The following is a 20,935-nucleotide window of genomic DNA, read 5'->3' as shown; positions in this document are numbered from 1 at the left end:
TCTTTGGGATGCTGCATAGAAACTGGGGTGCTCTGAGAGAGAAATCAATACATCAAGAACATGCAAACTTAAAACACCTGAAATTTACTAAGAATCCTATCACATATATTAATGATTCATATTATGATAAAAATAAATAAATGATAGATGTGAAAGACGATAGATAGATAGATAGATAGATAGATAGATAGATAGATAGATAGATATCCACAAAAAGAGAAAATGAATCATGTATCTTAAAACAGTTTCTTATTCCTAAGCTTTTGGTTCCTACCAGGAATCATCAACATCAGAGGAGCATGATTAGACTGATTGCTGGTTGGAATCAAAAGCTTAGGAATAAGAAACTGTTTTAAGATACGTAATTCATTTTCTCCCTTTGTGGATTTCCAACTACAAATATACAAACAGTATAACAGACCTAGGTCTCCATGATAGATAGATATATAGATAGTCAAACCAAATACCAAAAATAAATCCAACAGAGGCCGCAGTTACACACTTCTCCATAAATCTACTAATAAATATGCACAAGAAGCAGCTAGTCATCCTTCCTCTAGATGGTGTTCTCTTCCCTTCTCCTGACTCCCAGTTCGGCTTCTCTTCCCGATCCCGCTACTCTCTGCCATGATGTCATTCTCCGTTTCCTGTTACCTCTACACTGTGACACATTGCCAAGGGAGAGGAAAACTTTTTGGAGAACTTTGCGGGAAGAAGTAACGGGCTTGCTTTTTACACGGCGGCCTTTCCCCCCTCCACCCCCATCCCCATTTTTCCATGCGGCTGGTTTGATGGATCCGAGGTACGAGGTACCCCGTAGGTCTGGTGGTTCCCTGAGCGGATCCCCGGCACTGCCGAGCGCCCAGTCCCGCCGCAGGAAACTGCCGCCTCGGCCCGCTGACTACAAGCTGCAGGTTATTATCATCGGCTCCCGTGGAGTCGGCAAAACCAGTCTGATGGAGAGATTCACCGACGACACTTTCTGCGAAGCCTGCAAGTCCACTGTGGGTAAGGACGTCGTCACGGGTTTGACGGAATGAGGATTAATAAACACGCGAGGCCCCCCTTTTAGGCCGACCTTGGCAGCACAGCTTTTTGTAGGAACTTTTCGGCTTTTCATAACGGACATTGTGGCGTCCATGTTCTTGCATCGCGAGCGCTGGTCACCTTCTGAGGAAAACGGTGCTTGGGTTTGGCTGTCAAACGCTTTGGAGTTTTCTGCCCATGAATGCTTAAACTTAGTTTCAGAAGACCTTTAGCTTCTCGTATTATGCATTTTTTAAAATTTTATGTTAACTTATCTATTCTTAGTTACTCAACCGTGGTGTGACTACTCAGAAAAGTGGGATCTATTTGTCTTTTTAAATGCTCCGTTTTTAAAAGTGAGTTACTTTTTTGTATTCGAGCTTGTATATTAGGTTAATGATACAGCCTACACGGTAAATATTGTCTTTGGAGCCGTTTGTTTTTAATCGATGGTTATGTTTAGATGTGTCATAACGTTATGTTACTACCTCATTACCGACTTAGCTCGTTTTAAATCCCAGCCAGTGTGTGTGTGTGTGTGTAACGTAGATGTTTTGATCACCTTTTCGGTTTTGACGTTATATAGTTCGTTATTTAATGCTCTGTCTGTTTTTAGAATTTACATAAATGAAAAAAACCTTACTGATTAAAACTTTAATACAGTATAAGCTCTAAAAACGCCGGAAAACTAGCAATATACAATCCAGTGAAGAAGTGTACGGCATTATCATGTAGATAGTACTTTATTGATCTTATGGAAATGCAGCTGCTCTGTCAGCACCATTTAATACGAAGTACTCGCGGGTAAAAAACAGAAATGTAATTTTGTATTGCAACAGGATAATCACAGGCAGATTAAATGATTTGCACATGCTCATATAGTGAATCACTCAGAATTTAACTGACTGTACAAAACAAAGTGCAAAGTAAAATACAAATGCAAGACCCAGAACTGAAGACCCCATAAATATCCAGTGTACACTCACGCCAGCGTATCTTTGCAATTATCTAGTTGTCCAATCACATGGCAGTAGCACAATGCATAAAATCATAGAGATACAGGTCTGGAGCTTCAGTTAATGTTCTCATCAATCACTAGAAGGGGAAAAAAATTTGACCTCCGTGATTCCGACAGTGGCATGATTAATTGGTGCCAGATGGGCTGGTTTGAATATTTCTGTAACTGTTGATGTGAAATATTCACACACAACAGCTTGGGGAGTTTACTCAGAATGGCTTGGAAAACCAAAAACATCAAATGAGTAGCAATTCTGCAAATGTAAATCCTTAGCTGATGAGGGAGGTCAAAGGAGAATGGCCAGACAGGTTCAAGGTGACATGAAGACTACGGTACCTCTGATAACCACTCTGTACAACTGTGGTGAACAGAAAAGCATCTTGGATTGCAGAACATGTTGAACCTTGAGGCATGTGGGTTGCAACAGCAGAAGATCGCATCCGGTTCCCCTGCTAGCCTGAAACATAAATCTTAGGTTGCAATAGGCACAGGTTCTTTGAAACTAGACAGTTGAAGACTGGATAAATGTAGCCTGGTCTGATGAGTCTCTGTTTCTGCTGAGACACAAAGATGGTAGGGTCAAAATTTGGTGCTAACAGCATGAATCTTTGCACCCAACCTCCCTTGTGTCAGCTGTCCAGGTTGGTGGGGGGAGTGTTTCTTTGTCACACTTTAGGCCTGTTATTACCCATCAATAATTGCTTGAATGCCATAGCCTATTTTAGTATTATTACTGACTATGGGCAACCTATCATGGGCACAATCTGGCTACTTCCAGAATGATAATGCATCATAACTTGTCTTAAACCAGTTTCAAATGAGTTAATTGTTCTCCAACATTCTTCACATTCACCTGATCTGAATCCAATAGAACACCTTTGGGATATGGTGGAATGAGAGATTTCCAGTATGAATGTATACAAATATACAGAAATGGTGGGATGCTTTCATGTCAACATGAATCAGAATCTCAAAGTAATGCTTCCAACATCTTGTGGAATCCATGTCACAAAGAATTGATGCTGTTTTGAGAGTAAAAGGAAGCCATGCTCTATTATTAGTTTAGTGTTCTTCGTAATTGTTCAGTGAGTGTATAGTGTCCCAAAAAATGCATTTTTCCAGTTACTTTAACTAGCAAGGATGAAGACAGACACAATGTTAGGAGACATGATACAGTTCAACTAGTGCTGGGCGATATGGACTTAAAATAAAAAATATAAGTAGATGCGATTTATTTTCGAGAAATGACACATAAGCAATATACATTTAACATTTCCTTAAAATTCTGGAATGTTTTTGATTTTCAGGTTTTCAGAGTAATTGCACTTTCAGTAGCTCCAATTAACAAGGGAGTGTATCAATTTAGAAAAACAGTGTGCAAAACAGTATAACTGTGCAAATATGTAAAATTGCAGACATAATACAATACAAACCAAATCTGCATTACTAGCAGCAATAAATATCTACTTCTATTCTCTATCACATAAAAATCTCAGGTAGACAGTATCTAATGTAATTTGGGATCTTGTTTTTTAATTTTAAAGCAACACACATTTTCTCTTGTACACTACAGAAGATCAAGGAGGGATAATATGCCCAGAAGGTCATCAGTAGCAGTGTCATCATATTTGACATTCAAGTAACTGTTGACAGTAGTTTTAATGTTCTTTGTGAGTTCTGATTGCTTATTCTGTGGTTGCAGGACCTCCTCACTGAGCACAGGCTTCACATACGATACATTGACATATGATTCCCCAGACAGTACAACTGTGAAACTCACCAGTGGATTTAGAGCCTTCTGGACTGACTCAAATATGCCAGTGTCTTGCCACATGGGCACGAGGTGTCTGTTTTCTCTGTCAGCAGGTAGTATCTTTGCAATGGCTTTCTCCTGCTCCAGCACTCTTCCTACAATGTTTTGATCGGACCCCTCATAATCATTTTATGTTTGAGCAGATTAAACTGCTCTTGAGCTGCTGCTAGATCTCTCTTTTTCAATGAAAAAAAAAATGTGCTGACCACTTTTTTCAAACACTTGTAGCCTTTTCTATTCTGCTACCTCTTCCAGCTCTCCCTGCAGCAATACAAATATAGTCATATATTATTAATTAACAATTAGCCTAGTAGTAGAAGCAACTCAGTTGTAGGATATTGTAATGTTAGTATTGAAAATGTAATCTAAGCATCACAATACAATGAATATTCACAGTAAATTAACTAAACTAGTAACGTTCAATTACTGATTGCTAACTGTAATCTATTTCTGAAGCACTGAAGGCAAGTCCAGTTTTTCAGTGACACAGCCTTGGCAATGTTCACTCCATTGTCTGTAGATATATGCACCTGGGGGTCCTCCCTAAGCCTTCAGGATAAGAGAGTACCCTCGAGTTTCTACTCTGTGATCCATGATAAAATACACAGTTTGCAGACATTTGTTTTGTAAATTCTGTTTAGTGTCAATGTAGTGAATAGTAAAAGTTATGTAAGGCTCCGATTTCTGACTCGACCATAAGTTTGTCGTAGTGGCAAAATATCTCACATCTTTTAAAGCAGCCTCTAACTTCACCCAACATTCATCATAAAGCTACAGAAGTGCCGTCTGAGATAAATGTTTTTAGACAAGAACTTTAAATCTGGTGTCGACTAATTTCAAAATTTTCTTAAAGCCTTCTTTTTCGACAACATTCACTGACAAGTCCTTCACTGTGTAGTAAGTGAGTACATTTGTGATGTCCTGATGACTTTTTGATTTTCTACTACATGAGTTCATAGTGGCAAATGACAACACAATTGACTGCTGTTTAAGAACAGCACTGAACTCAGAGGTTTGCTAGCACATCACTCAAGGGTTATTTTTGACATTCAGCATATTTGACTGGATGGTATTTAAGGTGGTAGAATAGGTTTGTTATATTGGACTTTGTTGGGACCTGTCAGCAGCATATCTTGCATACTGGCTTTATTTGTGCTTAGTCTGATTTGAGGTGGCTGAACCATTTCCAAACTTTTGATGACGTCTGCCCTTTCTTTGGTATTATCTCTTCCTGAGCAGTTAATAGATTTTCATCCTTGGCTTCACTTACCGGGAAGTCCTTGTTGCACAACATTTTTCCCAAACATGCAACGACATTGATAATGTTTAAGAGTGCTTCTTCGTGGGGGTGGGCAGATTTGTAAAGTGTATTGTGATTGGATATCGTGCTGGTATTTCACCAAGCCTATGTGCTGCAAGATAGACCATCAGTATTGTCTGTCGTAATGTATTCTTTTAAAATTTAATATTGTAAAAACAAGTTTTATTGATTTTTATGGCCTAGGTTTATCATCATTATCATTAAGTTTTCTCAATCAAAAATCAGAATTGTTTTATTGCCTAGCACTAACAACTGTAGGCAGAAAAAAGCCACAGTAGAGGAACTTAGCTGGTGGAGTAGCCCAATAGCTAAATGTGCTCCAGGACAGCAGATTATAGTCAAAATGAGTAGTATTAGTCATGATGACCACTCCTTTTGCTGTGGTCATTATTTTTTTTTTTTAAGTCTCTCATTTGTATGGATAGCTTGGTAATGCATCTGACCTGTGTGATTCACAGTTTGCAGTCATCTGCTACCCTCCTAGATGGTGTTGCCCACTCAGAACACAGCAAATGATGGTACAGTGGCCACAGTTTCATTGTAGAATATCCCCAAGCAGCTTGTCACTCACATTAAATGGCCTAAACCTTCTTTACCCCTTTTTGTATAGTAGATCTGTGTTGTCCACTTAATGCGGGGTGCTGTTCAAGTAAATCCTAAGGTTTTGTTCATCTCTGTAGAACCTCCATCCCCTCCTTTATTATGGTGACTATCTCGTTCCCCCCGGTATGCTAGAAATTCCACCACCCACTTGTTGGTAATGTTTAGGTGCAGTTGTTAGTTTCCATACCACAGTACAAAGTCCAGGATTACCTTCCTGTACTCTTTGTCATCTGTGTCAGTGTGAGCGTAACATTGTGAGAGATGGAATGAGACTCTTTTTTTTGTTTTGTTTGACAAAGAAGGTCCCTATAACAGCTAATTGAGGATTTGGAAGCTGAAAGCTGTTTTTGTCTGTGGACATTTGACATAAGTTATTGCACATGTTGCTTAGTCATGGACACTTTTAGGGTTAAGGTTTTAGTTGCAAACTAGACTAGAATTTAGAGTAGGCTTCCACTTCAGATCATGCAGCACTTCACTTTGATCTCTGCTGATTTCATACTCCAATTGAACAGCCTGAAAGGATGATAATGGATCCTTGCATATACAGGTGCATCTCAATAAATTAGAATATCATCGAAAAATGAATTTATTTCAGTAATTCAATTCAAAAAGTGAAACTCATATATTATATAGATTCATTACACACAGAGTGATATATTTCAAGCATCTATTTCTTTTCATTTTGCTGATTATAGTGTATAGCTAATGAAAACCCAAAATTCAGTATCTCAGAAAATTAGAATATTGTGAAAAAGTTCAATATTGTATACTCATGGTGTCACATGCCACCTGCAAAGGTGTCCTGAGCATGTAAATGGTCTCTCAGTCTAGTTCAGTAGGGCACACAATCATGGGGAAGACTACTGACCTGACAGTTGTCCAGAAGATAGTCATTGACACCCTCCACAAGGGAGGGTAAGCAACAAAAGGTCATTGCTAAAGAAAGCTGACTGTTCACAGAGTGGTGTATCCAAGCATATTAATGGAAGGTTGAGTTGAAGAAAAAAATGTGGCAGAAAAAGGTGCACAAGCAACAGGGAAAAAAACACTGCTTCAAGAGCCACCACACACAAACGTTTTCTTACCTGAGCTAAGGAGAAAATGGACTGGACTGTTGCTCAGTGGTCCAAAGTCCTCTTTTCAGATGAAAGTAAATTTTGCATTTCATTTGGAAATCAAGGTCCCAGAGGAAGAGTGGAGAGGCACAGAATCCAAGTTGCTTGAGGTCCAGTGTGAAGTTTCCACAGTCAGTGATGATTTGGGGAGCCATGTTATCTGCTGGTGTTGGTCCACTGTGTTTTATCAAGTCCAAAGTTAGCGCAGCCGTCTACCAGGAAATTTTAGAGCACTTCATGCTGTCCTTTGCTGACAAACTTTATGGAGATGCTGATTTAATTTTCCACCAGGACTTGGCACCTGCCCACACTGCCAAAAGTACCAATACCTGGTTTAATGACCATGTTATCACTGAGCTTGATTGGCCAGCAAACACGCCTGACCTAAACTCCATAGAGAATCTATAGGGTATTGTCAAGAGGAAAATGAGAGACACCAGACCCAACAATACAGATGAGCTGAAGGGCGTGATGAAAGCATCCTGGGCTTCTATAACACCCCAGCAGTGCTGCAGGCCGATCGCCTTCATGCCACACTGCATTGATGCAGTAATTGACGCAAAAGGAGCCCCAACCAAGTATTGAGTGGGTACATGGACATACTGTTCAGTAGGCCAACATTGCTGTATTATTTTTTTTTTTATTGGTCTTATGTAATATTCTCATTTTCACAGATGTCAAATTTCGAGTTTTCATTAACCATAAGCCATAATCAGTAAAGATGAAAAGAAGTAAATGCTTGAAATATATCACTCTGTGTGTAATGAATCTATATAATAATTGAGTTTCTCTTTTTCAATTGAATTACTGAAATAAATTCAATTTTCAATGATATTCTAATTATTGAGATGCACCTGTAGTTTTCATTTTATATAGGAAGTGAAGCATGTCCAGTCAGGGAAAATAATCTTACAATTCTTCTCTGAAGCAATTAAGTAACAGTTATTCTTATTTTTTATATTTTAACAAATAGGTCAAATTTGTAAACCTATACAGCAATACCGCAGTTAATGTGTCATCTGAGAATGAAACTCCTGTATAATGTAGTCTGCATTAAAACACACTATAGTGCATGTTCAAATTCAAGTGCCAGTATGATAAAGCACTGTCAATGTACAGCTTCCTTATATAGAGTAGTCATTGTCTTTTGTTGATATTTACACTGTACAGTAGAATGAAAAGCTATTTTATGAAGTGTTAGGGTTTAGCAGCAGCATTGTATTGATGCCAAATAAGGATTAGGCAGACTATCTAAGTTATGGGTGTCGAACTCCGGTCCTGGAGGTCTGCATTGGCTGCAGGTTTTCATTCTAACCATCTTCTTAATTAGTGACCAGTTTTTGCTGCTAATTAACTTCTTTTGCCTTAATTTTAATTAAATTGACTTGAACCTCTTACTTGATTCTTTTCTCTTAATTAGCAGCCTAACAATAATGAGATGTAAAACAAGCCACTGTGTGATCAGCTAACGACAGTACAGTGGAACCTCGGTTCACGAACGTCTCAGTATACGTACAACTTGGTTTACGACCAAAAAGTTCGCCAAATGTTTGCCTCGGTTCACGACCACACACTCGGTATACAAACAAGCCAGTTTCCCTTTCGGTTTGTGCGCGCTGATGATTTCCACACGTGTTGCATTGGTCTCGGTCAGACGTACATGCATGCACATGCGTGCATGCTTTCGCTGTGAACTCTTTATGCTCTATTTCATTTCCCTTCCGGTTCGTACACGCCGATTACTGTATTTAAGCACATGTTGAGCCGCTATCTGTTCATTGTTCTCAGTCAGACGTGTGTGTTTTATCTGTGATCTCTTTGTTCTCTACAGTATTTCGTGTGCTTTTGTAGTTAGCCATGGCTTCTAAGCAAGTGAAGAGTGGTGAGAAGAAAGTTTTGCAGAAAATTGAAATCGAAGTAAAGAAAGAAATTATTGAAAAGTATTGAGCCTGGCATTCGTGTTACTGATCTTGCCGCCAAGTACAAGAAGTCAAAACCTACGATTTTGACTATTCTAAAGCAGAAAGAATCTATTAAAGCAGCTGATGTTGCAAAAGGAGTTACAGCGTTAACCAGGCAGAGACCTTAAGTGCTGGAAGAGTTGGAAAAACTGTTTACCAGTTTACTCATTTACCAATTTGAGAACCCTCGTGCTTTCAAGCAGCACAATGTAAACAAAGCCAGACTGCCAGTAATGTGGAGGGCAAACACGAAGGGTTGGGTCACAAGGACTTTGTTTTTGGAATGGCTGCATGAGGCTTTCGCTCCCACAGCTAAGCAGCTAAAAACACCAGAAACCCAAGAAATCACAAGAGAGAAAACACCTGAAGGAAAACATCCCTCCATCACGGAGCCAGACTCTCCCTCAAAACTGTAACGTCCTTTCCACCTAGTTCCTCCTCACTTCATGCCAGAACTTGACTCATGTAAGGTTAGTTTTCTTGGTGGTTTATGGTTAGTTTTAGTATTACAGATTTTTCAAATGTTCATTTTTCGGTTCGTAGCGTGAATTGTTGCGGTGTTACTTTTCACTTTTTTCAAATGTTAATTTTTTTCCCCCATGCTTAAAACTTATTAAAATAAGGTGTTTATACAGTGATTGGCTTGCAAGGCTATAGCGCAAACTGCCGCAATGTTACAGAGAGGGAGCGAGAGCGCGTGCTGCTGAGAGAGAGAGAGAGAGAGAAGGTGCATGCTGCTGAGAGAGAGAGAGAGAGAGAGAGAGAGAGAGAGAGAGAGAGAGAGAGAGAGAGAGAGAGAGAGAGAGAGCGCCTGCTGTTGAGAGAGAACGAGCCTGCGCGTGCAGCTGAGCAGAGAGCCTGGGTGTTTTGTGTCAATGTTATTCAATGTTTTTACATTAGTATACTATTACACTGTGCATTCTATGGTGTAATTAACTATATTTGTGCTTATTCTTTAAAAAAAATATATTTACATGCAGTTTGTACGGTCTGGAACGGATTAATTGTATTTACATACAATCCTATGGGGGAAATTGATTCGGTTCACGACCAAATCGTTTTATGACCAGAGGTTTGGAACGAATTATGGTCGTGAACTGAGGTTCCACTGTATCTGAAAATAAAGAATGGTGCAGGTCTCAGTAAGGTTAATCTGCTAAGGTCACTAAAACATTTAGCCTGTGTTCTTAGAAAAACAGACCATCCACAGTTTTGGAAATGTCTGCTGTGGCAGAATGAGAGCAACAACGGGCTATGGAATTAAATGACGGGTTTAATTACCAGCAAGAATTGGCTTCTCATTAAGAAACTGGGTGGAGTGAAATTGGTTGGAGTTTGACACCTCAATTTAGCTGGTCATTAGTTGGCTCATTTCATGTCTCGTTTCTGTTTGGCTGCCATTTAATGGAGGAAAATCATTTTCCAGGACTGACTTCTTAAAAACAGGGTTATCAAAATGAAGGGAAAATATGTTAATTAGCAGTAAAAACTGGTCACTGATTAGGAAATGGGTTAGAATGAAAACCTGGAGCCATTGCGGCCCTCCAGGACTGGAGTTCGACACCCCTGATCTAAGTCCATGACATCCCACACCCCTGTTCATTGCAAGTCTGATGACTTAAAGTTTCTCGTGACAAACTAAACTCCCAGAACAAATCTGCTTTGCTAACAAGAGTTTTACTATGTATAGTTAGTTGTTTAAACCTCTCTTCACCACTTTGTTTCAGCAAAACTATGAATTTCCGATGAGCAGGCATTGGCTTGTTTGACAGATGAAATATTAGTAAGTTCTAGTCATTCACATCACTTTTATTGGAAGTGACCTGCTTTTTAAAAATAATCAAGCTGGTAAAAAATGTGATGAATAAATTTAGTCCGGTAATCTTGTTAACAATGCAGATCTTAACTGATGTTTTGGCAGAAAGTTATACTCACTTGCCAGGCTCTTTTTGACATAGGACCAAGTTTAATAAAGTATAAAAAAGTCACTGCTGCAACAGTTTCAGAAGATTTTTTACATTTATTTAAATTTCATATACCTTTCATCCCTGGATTTGCTTTTTCTGAATTTTTATAGGTTATCATTTGTATACTTTTGCTTAATTTGACTAAGCAAGTGTCTTTGAGATACATAACGACATCAGCTTCTAAATGAATAGTGATGCTTCATGAGTGTGATTTTATCAATGCATCTTGGAGGCTTTGCTTTAGGCATATTTGGGGTTTCATTTTCTATCTCTGTAAATTTCATAATCAGAGGTTTTCTCGCAGGCAGATAATAATTCTGGGAAAATGCAAAAATCCTAAGCTTTCAACCACACATTTATAGGCTATTAGTGAGTAAAGTAAATGGGATTTTTTTATCTGTTCTGTATGAATTTGAAGAAATTATTTTGCAAAATAATAATAGACTGGCATTACACAGTCTGTTATGATGGATGAAAGCATAATGGTTATGCCTGTTTGGTCACCTGCTGGCAAGTTACTAGAACTAACAACATTGTGTTTTTTTTATTTCCTACTTCACAGTGTGTATTGTGGATTTGTTGCAGTTATACTCATGTAATGCATTGAGCATTCAAGGTCAAATTTTAGGCTGAAGTAAATATATATATATATATATATATATATATATATATTTTTGACTCTCCTTATTTATCAGTTGTTCTTTTTTTAGCTTTTTTAATATTAATACTGTCACTCATAAGATATCAGCTAAGTTTTGAAGCAAGAGGAGAACATTTACTGGAATTCCTTTTGTCTTGGTTTGCTGTTTAGTACATAAGTGGTCCCAGTTTTTATTAGCTGTCATTTAACCTTGTGAAAGGACAGTTTGTTTCAGGCACCCACTGGCTGCCTTTCTTGAAAAACGTGCCTTTTTGGAATCTTCAGTACAATCCTCCCTTTTTCCACTAGTTTTCTGGAGAATATTTTTCTTCTATTGAATTGAAAAAAAATTATGCTGAATTCTGTTTGTGAACATGCAAGTGTTGAAACTGAGCATGTTTTGTGCTTTGAAATAAGACATGCCCTTTTAGTTCAAGGATTGTTTTATTTATACAATTTAGTCTAGTAATGAGACTAGAGGTACAAAAAACTTGTAATTTTGGTGTAACTATCAAAGAATCTGAGTATTCTTTAACATTGCCCTTTGTACATTTATTTACATGATGTTTTTGACCAAAGCATCTTACAAATTATGCAAACATTGGAAAGTATCATTTCCTTGCTAAATAGTCAGAAGCAGCAGCGTAGCTGTTAAAACTGCATCAGACATTTACTTCCCATGTGCAATTAACTTCTACCTATACCCCCATTCCAAAACTGGTGGGACAGAGTGTAAAATGCAAAGGAAAACAGAAAGTAGTGATTTGTAAATGCTCTTTTACCTGTATTTAATTGAAAACAGTACAAAGAAAAGATATGTAAAATATAAACTAATCAATTTTATTTATTCTGGTACAGTCATATGAAAATGTTTGGGAACCCCTCTTAGCCTGCATAATAATTTACTCTACTTTCAACAAAAAATATAACAATGGTATGTCTTTCATTTCCTAGGAACATCTGAGTACTGGGGTGTTTTCCGAACAAAGATTTTTAGTGAAGCAGTATTTAGTTGTATGAAATTAAATCAAATGTGAAAAATGGCATTTGGGTCCCCTTGTAATTTTGCTGATTTGAATGCATGTAACTGCTCAATGCTGATTACTTGCAACACGAAATTGGTTGGATTAGCTCGTTAAGCCCTGAACTTCATAGACAGGTGTGTCCAATCATGAGAAAAGGTATTTAAGGTGGTCAATTGCAAGTTGTGCTTCCCTTTGACTCTCCTCTGAAGAGTTACAGCATGGAGTCCTCAAAGCAACTCTCAAAAGATCTGAAAACAAAGATTGTTCAGTATCATGGATTAAGGGAAGGCTACAAAAAGCTATCTCAGAGGTTTAAACTGTCAGTTTCAACTGTAAGGAATGTAATCAGGAAATGGAAGGCCACAGGCACAGTTGCTGTTAAACCCAGGTCTGGCAGGCCAAGAAAAATACAGGAGCGGCATATACACAGGATTGTGAGAATGGTTACAGACAACCCACAGATCACCTCCAAAGACCTGCAAGAACATCTTGCTGCAGATGGTGTATCTGTACATCGTTCTACAATTCAGCACAATTTGCACAAAGAACATCAGTATGGCAGGGTGATGAGAAAGAAGTCCTTTCTGCACTCACACTACAAACAGAGTCTCTTGTTGTATGCAAATGCTCATTTAGACAAGCCAGATTCATTTTGGAACAAAGTGCTTTGGACTGATGAGACAAAAATTAAGTTATTTGGTCATAACAAAAAGCACTTTGCTTAGCGGAAGAAGAACACCGCATTCCAAGAAAAAGACCTGCTACTTACTGTCAAATTTGGTGGAGGTTCCATCATGCTATGGGGCTCTGTGGCTAGTTCAGGGACTGGGGCCCTTGTTAAAATCGAATGTTGGATGAGTTCAACCCAATATCAACAAAGTCTTCAGGATAATGTTCAAGCATCAGTCACAAAGTTGAAATTACGCAGGGGTTGGATATTCCAACAAGACAATGACCCAAAACACAGTTTGAAATCTACAAAGGCATTCATGCAGAAGGAGAAGTACAATGTTCTGGAATGGCCATCACAGTCCCCTGACTTAAATATCATCGAAAATCTATGGGATCATTTAAAGCAGGCTGTCAATGCTCGACAGCCATCAAATTTGACCGAACTGGAGAGATTTTGTATGGAAGAATGGTCAAAAATACCTCCATCCAGAATCCAGACACTCATCAAAGGCTATAGGAGGCGTTTAGAGGCTGTTATATTTGCAAAAAGGAGGCTCAACTAAGTATTGATGTAATGTCTCTGTTGGGGTGCCCAAATTTATGTACCTGTCTAATTTTGTTATGATGCTGTGACAGATAGGTGGCGCTATTGCTCCCTTGAACCCTCAGAAAATATGTCAGACACCAGGTAAAAGTCCAATATAGTTGACTTTATTTGTACAATACAGTGCACAAAGCACCCTCCACTCCACAGTACCAATAAACAATAATCAATCACAATCCTCCATTCCCAGACTCGTTGTTACCCTGCCACCCAGCTCAGGTCAACGACTGGGATCTCCCACAGTCCTTTTATATTTCCTGACCTGGAAGTGTTTCCGATCCTTCAGTCCACATGACCTCCTATCAATTCCGGGTCAGAGCAAAAGTCCTCCTCTTCATCCTGGAAGTACGTCATTCCTCATGTCGCTGTGACTAAGACGTACTTCCGGAATATAGGGCACGTAAGAGTCTCTGGGCCTCCCTGCAGCGTCCTCTGTTGGCCCCCATGGTATCCAGCAGGGCTATAAAGGAAAACTCCACTGTCCATGATTCCCTGCTGGTATTCAGGGCACCTCCATGCTGCAGGGAGAGCTCCACCTAGCGGCCTGGGGGTGTTGGCCCAGCTGACTGGCCGGCCATATTCCACAATGCATATTGCATATTTTCTGTTAATCCAATAAACTTAATGTCACTGCTGAAATACTACTGTTTCCATAAGGCATGTCATATATTAAAAGGAAGTTGCTACTTTGAAAGTTCAGCCAATGATAAACAAAAATCCCAAGAATTAAGAGGGGTTCCCAAACTTTTTCATATGACTGTAAATAAACACCCATTCTAAATGTAATGCCTGCAACACATTCAAAAAAAGTTGGTACAGGAGAGTGTTTACCACTGTGTTACATAACCTTTCCTTTTTATAACATTAACCAATTTTTTCAGAAATGAAGACACTAATTATTAATATTGAAAGTAGAATTTTGTCTACATTCTTGCTTTATGTAGAACTTCAACAGCTTTATGATGTACTTAATAATGTGCCACATGTTTTCAGTAGAAGACGGGTCTCAAAAGTAGGTCAGACAGACCTACTGTAAAGGCAAGTCATCAGTTTCTACTGTGAAAAGGAGACCTTGTGCTGCAGGTTTGACAGAGTGAGTGGCAGTAAGAAAGCCATTCCTTAAAGGACAAAATAGGGCATTGAAATAGCTGCTATGGACTTCTGCAGACTGGACAAAGTCTCATCTTCACAGTAGGAACTGAGACTTTCTTTTCTTAGACCACTGTTGTTCTGTGAGGCACCCACAGTATCACACAAGCTGGTGACCCTTAGAAACTTGTCTTTTGATTGGGTTGTGACTTTGGGTCTGCCAGATACTGTATCTTCCTATCAGGGTTTCTTCCAGTTTCTAATTGCCTTTGGATTGTGTAGGACACCATCCTCACTGATATTTAGATTTTTTTTTTTTGTAGTTTCTCCAAATAAAAGGCCTACACTTTCATGGGTAATAATGTTCTATCTTATTTCATTTGTTAATTGCTGTTTTCCTGCCTTTTATCGCTGGAGTATTGTCCAAGTAGTACTTTAGTGGGTGAAGTAACACAGTCTGTTGTAGCTCTGCTTTTAAGACAGACAGAGGGTTTTAAGTAATCAACAGAAGTTGTACCCCTTTGCAAATTGTTTTTGTCAACTTAGCAAGTTTTTTTTACTTTAATTGCTGCAGACCATATCTATAGGTTGTAACCTATTAGTTGTTCCCTGAAGAAGGCCCCTTTGTAATATTCTGATAGTTCCTTTTTTCAGTTTAAAAAGTTTCCATTTAAAAAGTTCAATTTAAACTGCTGGCAGTTCACTGTTTACCTTTTCACAGTAAATTGTAGTAAATTGTGTTTATGCAACATAATTTAGGATATGGGGCAGCACAGTGGGCCAGTGGTTAGGTTTTCTACTTCTTATTTCCTTGTCAGTACTTATTTGGGGCTTTGCACATTTTAACTATGCCTATGTTGGTTATTCATGTCAATCTCCACTTCAGGAATTTTGCTTTGCTTCTTCATACCATACCACACCATTTTCCAAGCCTGTTTAATCCTGAGCTTATTGGTGGGGGCCAGGAGCCTATCCCAGCAAGCATAGGGCACAAGGCAGGATCAATGCCTGAACAGTGGTAGTCTTTTGCATGGTGACACACACACACTAGAACCAGTTTAGCATCAACAATCCACCTAACCTGCATGCCTTTGACCCTGTTAAAATGTAAATTTGAAATTTGATTCTTCTCAGTCAGGTATGCAAACAATGGCTGACCAATTTTAATCCTTTCGAAGCATGGATTATTTTAATAAAATGCTGAAGAGACTTGTCAGTGCTTTTATTTTGTGTATTTTGTGATTATGGGGTGAGTCATTGGATTTAAAGCAAGCCTGTTATGTCACAAGCAAGATACACTAAAGTGAGGAGCATGACTATGACTGTAATGCTTGCCTTATTTTAGATCATTTAGTTAGTTTCAAAAACACTATATTAATTTCCTTCCTCTCTTAGATGTTACAAGACCATGCAATATATTTGTAAATTCATGTTTAGTGCCTTGGGTGATCTACAACTTAATTTATGAATCAAATTCTCTTTTATTTGAGTGTTTTTAATTCTCTTGTAGCCATTAAAACCCATATATTCAAAGCTATGAGAGTACAGGGTTAATAAGTTCCAAAATTCCCAGAACTAATGAAAAGAAAAAAAGATTGCGCCACTGATCATTTCTGCTGTCAAGCATAACAGTATACTAATCCAGAAACTCATAGGAGTAACTGTAATCAAAAGATGGTGACTCCAGGTCAAAAAGCAAGATGATTAAAAAACACTAAATGCATATTGTGGTCTACAAATCAGGGTAAACAGATTGGAGTGTAGGAGGCCAGTAGTTATAAACAGAGGACAGTCTCTCTGTTTCTTTTCCAGAAACAGGTTACAACTTGACAGGCAGGCAGACATCTTCTGGTGTTATTTAGTTGAGACTAGTCTAGTTCATGAATTGAGAGTGCATGGTTAAATGCAGGGAAGCAATTCTATATAATGTCAACTAAATACAGTCCAAATATAAAAGTAATATATGAAAAATAACAATGAAAGAAGAAAACCCTGTGTATAGCGACTTGAGTTAGTACAAACCTTGTGTCGTTTAAGCAAACTCTAAAAATGAAAATAGGAAATAGTAATCTGTTGACATGTAGAAAGGAGCAACTTTTGTGTTAGAATTGCAAAATTTAAGTTGTATCAATCTTTCCTTAAAATGGCATCTGTTTTTACAATTATTACCCTGTGATTTTACTGTGTCTAGTCATCAGAAATGTGGTTGCTATTTGAATATAAAACTTTCAACGTGTAAAATAAGGAAGCAATGAGAGCATGCTGGGGTGTAGTGTGGTAAAGTGCTTCCACTACAATCTGAAACACATCAAATGTATAATATGAATCTGTACAGTCTAACTAAAAGGAAGTTGTTGATCCATATCATGTGTTTACAGTATAGCTTTCAGAATAGTTGCTGCTACTGCTGTAGCCTGTGACGCAGATTCAGTTTTGAAGTGAGTATGGATGGCCCTGTGTCTCTCTGTAGTTTGCATGTTCTTCCTATGCTTGTATGGATGTTCTGGATAGTATATTTTTTTCTTTTACAGCCCAAAGAGGTGCATGTAGTAAAACTTGTTTAGTCTATAGTGAGTAATTGCAGTCCCCCTCAAAAGTGGTTTCTGCTTTGTAGCCTGTAACTCTGTATATAGATAACAGCTATTTATAACTTTTTAAGGAAAAAAGGCTTAGATGTTGAGTGCATGATTAGGAAAAATGACTGAAATGGATGTGTGAAAAAATAAAAACCGGTACATTTGCTTTAGATTAAAGTGGAAGCTGAGGTTTGGGGTGTTTTAGAATCAAGTTCCAAATACCTCACTTTACTCATATAAAGCCTGCTAGTAATTCTGTTTTAAATAGACAAGTAAATAAATCAGATGTATAGCATACATCTCTCCTATATATCAACTGTGATACCAATCATTTCCGTAAGAAGTATGTTTTTTTTTTCCTTCTCAGAGTAACCAATTGTAGTGAAAACTTTCCCACTATTCTTCACTTACTCATCTAGATGTCACACCAAGATTAGTATTACTTTCCTCAGACCTTTGGCAGTTCAATTCAGATCAAACATTTTGAATATGACTTTGGAATTTGTTAGTTTCAGTTTGGAATCAGGGGTTTGTCACCATCATAGTTGCAGTACCCTGTTTTTCTGGTGATGTTCATGATACCAACACAACAAGCTTGACAGACCAGGCCATCCCGTACTGAGCAGCTTTATTCCATTTCCTCCCATGAAACCTCCAGATGTTCCAAGGCAAAAGGTGAAAGACATTATAAGTTATCAATAAGAGAGGAGACAAGATACCTTCTTTACAAACCTTTGCTTCAAATGGCATGCATAAGCAAATCTGTAACTCCATACTGCATTGTTTTATAGGAAGCAGCAAGGTTCATGCAGAGTTTTTGACTGTTGTGGTTTCCTTCATGCAACTGTAGACTGCTTGGTTTATATGCTTGATGGGGTATTTCAGTGTTAATTATTACATTTTTCTTTTCAGTAACTGAAAAATAGTGCCTAAAATCAGTACTAGCAATTAAAATATGAACATCATTATATCATTCCCACAATATTTAGCAAATGCCAAGATTATTCAGGGTATTTAAATTTTTTGCACGCTATTTACCAAAACTTTTCTAAACTTATTTTGTAACAACAGTGTTTTCATCAAGTCTCTGCAAGGTTTATGACATTTGCTGTTGTAAGGTTTATGTTTGCAAAGGCAGGAAATATGGAAACGTTAGCTTGTTAACAACACATATGTATACATAAGTATCATTCAGTGGACAAGTCAAAATAAAAATGTAAAATATCAGAAACTATCAATGTCCTAATTTTCCAAATTATGTTATTTTCAGTAGTCTGTTTGAGACTCATTTTCTTATGTCTGTGTAGGTTTTCTTCCAGGTGCTCCAGTTTCTTCCCACTTTCCCAAAGACAAGCAGATAAATTAATTGTTGAATCTAAACTGAAACCATTGCAAGTGTGTGCATGTGTGTCCCCTGCGCTGGACCAGTGCACTTTCCAGAGTTGTTGCATCCTGTGCTGCTGAGATAGATTTAAGCTTGCTTACTATCTGAACCACGCACAAAAAAATCCAGATGCATAAATCTGTGCGTTCGCTAACTTTCACATTCTTCCAGTACATAAATCCCAGTCAGCATGAAAAGTAACGGACGTGCACGCGCCTGCTGGCTTGCCCCATCTCCTCCCAGAATTACGCCTCTTTGAATATGCAAATCAATATAAATAGCCCTTAAGCTCAGCCTTCTGTGAAAAGACAATGGTAAAAGCACGGGAGAAAATAGAGAAATTTCAGTGAATACCAAGTGGAGGCAAGGAAAAATGTACTATTTGTTGGTTTAAAAAGTGGTATAAACAACAAAAGGAAGTTGATCAAGTGACATAGAGTGTCGGAGAAACTGGAAAGCTGAAGTTCACAAAGTCGCACAGTGCCCAAAATAAAAAAGAAGTTGTCAGATATTAAAGTCGAGTGTTATATGAAAGCTTATTAGGGTACAGAGAAAAAAAAATTGACACACAGTGGGGAAAAAAGCACGAAATGTCATCTTTAATCTCGAAATTTCCTCTTTAATCACGTAGTTTATTTTGTCTTTAAAGTAGAACATTATAAACTTCATCTTAAAATCATTTAATTTACTAGTTTCTTAAATCCCATCATAACTAAAGTAGCACGTTAAATGCTTTCTTTTTGTATTTGATCTTCTATGTGTTCTATGTGTGTGAATCACTACATGCTTCTGGGCTTTCTCTTCCTCTGACAGGACACAGAATCCATTACATTCGTAATATTACTGCTCTATGAATAATTAAAATACTAAGATGTATACATGATATAATTTTCATGATGATAGGAGTTAAGGCATGTTATTAAACATGGGAACACAGTGGTGCAGTGATTGTTCCTGCCTCACGCAAGATGCTTGCTTTGTCGTGCACGACCTTCGATGAAATAATTTATTGCAGCAGTACTGTCTTTCAAACGTACTAACCTCCATTTCCTGTCCTTCCTTTTCTTTCTCCAAATACCCAATCGCCACACAATCAGCTCTCTAATAGACATTAAGCCATCTGTAAGCTTAGAACGCAGATTCTTCAAAACTTTTAAGGAACATCTTCGTAGTACATGTTTAGAAGATGTGAGACTTGCCCGGACACCACCAGTCGGAAACCGCATCTTTATAAAATTCACATGTTTATTTTTCATCAAATAAACACAGTTCCACACAGTACACAGTGCCCAAGCACCAATCACCTCTAATCCGGGCTTCTTCAATGTCCGTGGCCGCCTTTCCTCTCCTTATGGGAGCTTCATCCTGCTCCCACTCCTGATTCTAGCTCCCAGACGGTAGGAAGGCGGCCCCTTTTATTCCTGCCCGGATGTGCTCCAGGTGGCTGATGACGTCCTTCCGGCAGCACTTCCTGAAGTGCTGCCCTGTGCACCGGAAGCACTCCGGGCATCCCTGGCAGATTCGTCTGCCATCTTGCCGGGTGTGGCGGAAGTAACTATTTCTGGGTTCCACGAGGCTCTTCTCCCGTGGTCCTCTGTTAATCCAGGATGGTTGCCCTCTCGTGGCCCGGAAGCTATACATGCCCCCTTCCGGTCCTTCCAGGCATCCCGTCCAGGTAAGGACCCCAGCAATCTGCCAGAAATAATACAGCGCGAGGCGGGAACAATCAGCTCCTGCCAGCTCCTTGCTAGCACTGCAACACCGTGTCCATTTATTTATTAACAGTATAGGTTATTTAAATTAAGTTAAAGTTTTATCTGTATAATATAATAAACATATTTTGCTGTATTTCATCTTAAAAATGATATTGTCATCATATGTAAATACGCACTTTATAAAGTGGCTCAGGTTGTACAATATTATAACTGTATCGCAAGTTTTCAGTGAGGTAATTGTACTTATAAGTACAAACAGTTCTACAAGGAGCACTTGATGGACTGATTAAGTGTGTTTATAGTTGTTGGGATGAAACTGTTTCTGAACTGCGAGTCCGTACAGGAAAGACTCTAAAGCGTTTGCCGTATGGCAGCAGTTCAATAGACAGCATGGCTGAGGGAG

General features: G+C 38.4%; 1 protein-coding gene across 1 annotated transcript in view; it reads left to right on the top strand.

Moving 5' to 3' along the window:
* The first annotated feature begins 581 nt into the window (after window positions 1-581).
* Window positions 582-20,935, top strand: part of rab12 (RAB12, member RAS oncogene family) — a 52,949-nt gene continuing 32,595 nt past the window's right edge. Inside the window, exon 1 of the mRNA XM_039754787.1 lies at window positions 582-1,008. Within this exon, the coding sequence (XP_039610721.1) occupies window positions 792-1,008 (217 nt within the window). The 5' untranslated portion in view covers window positions 582-791. The remainder of the gene's footprint in view (window positions 1,009-20,935) is intronic.

The sequence above is a fragment of the Polypterus senegalus genome, chromosome 5, assembly GCF_016835505.1.
Source record: "Polypterus senegalus isolate Bchr_013 chromosome 5, ASM1683550v1, whole genome shotgun sequence".
Taxonomy (NCBI): domain Eukaryota; kingdom Metazoa; phylum Chordata; class Cladistia; order Polypteriformes; family Polypteridae; genus Polypterus; species Polypterus senegalus.
This window is presented reverse-complemented; position numbering and strand designations above follow the sequence as displayed.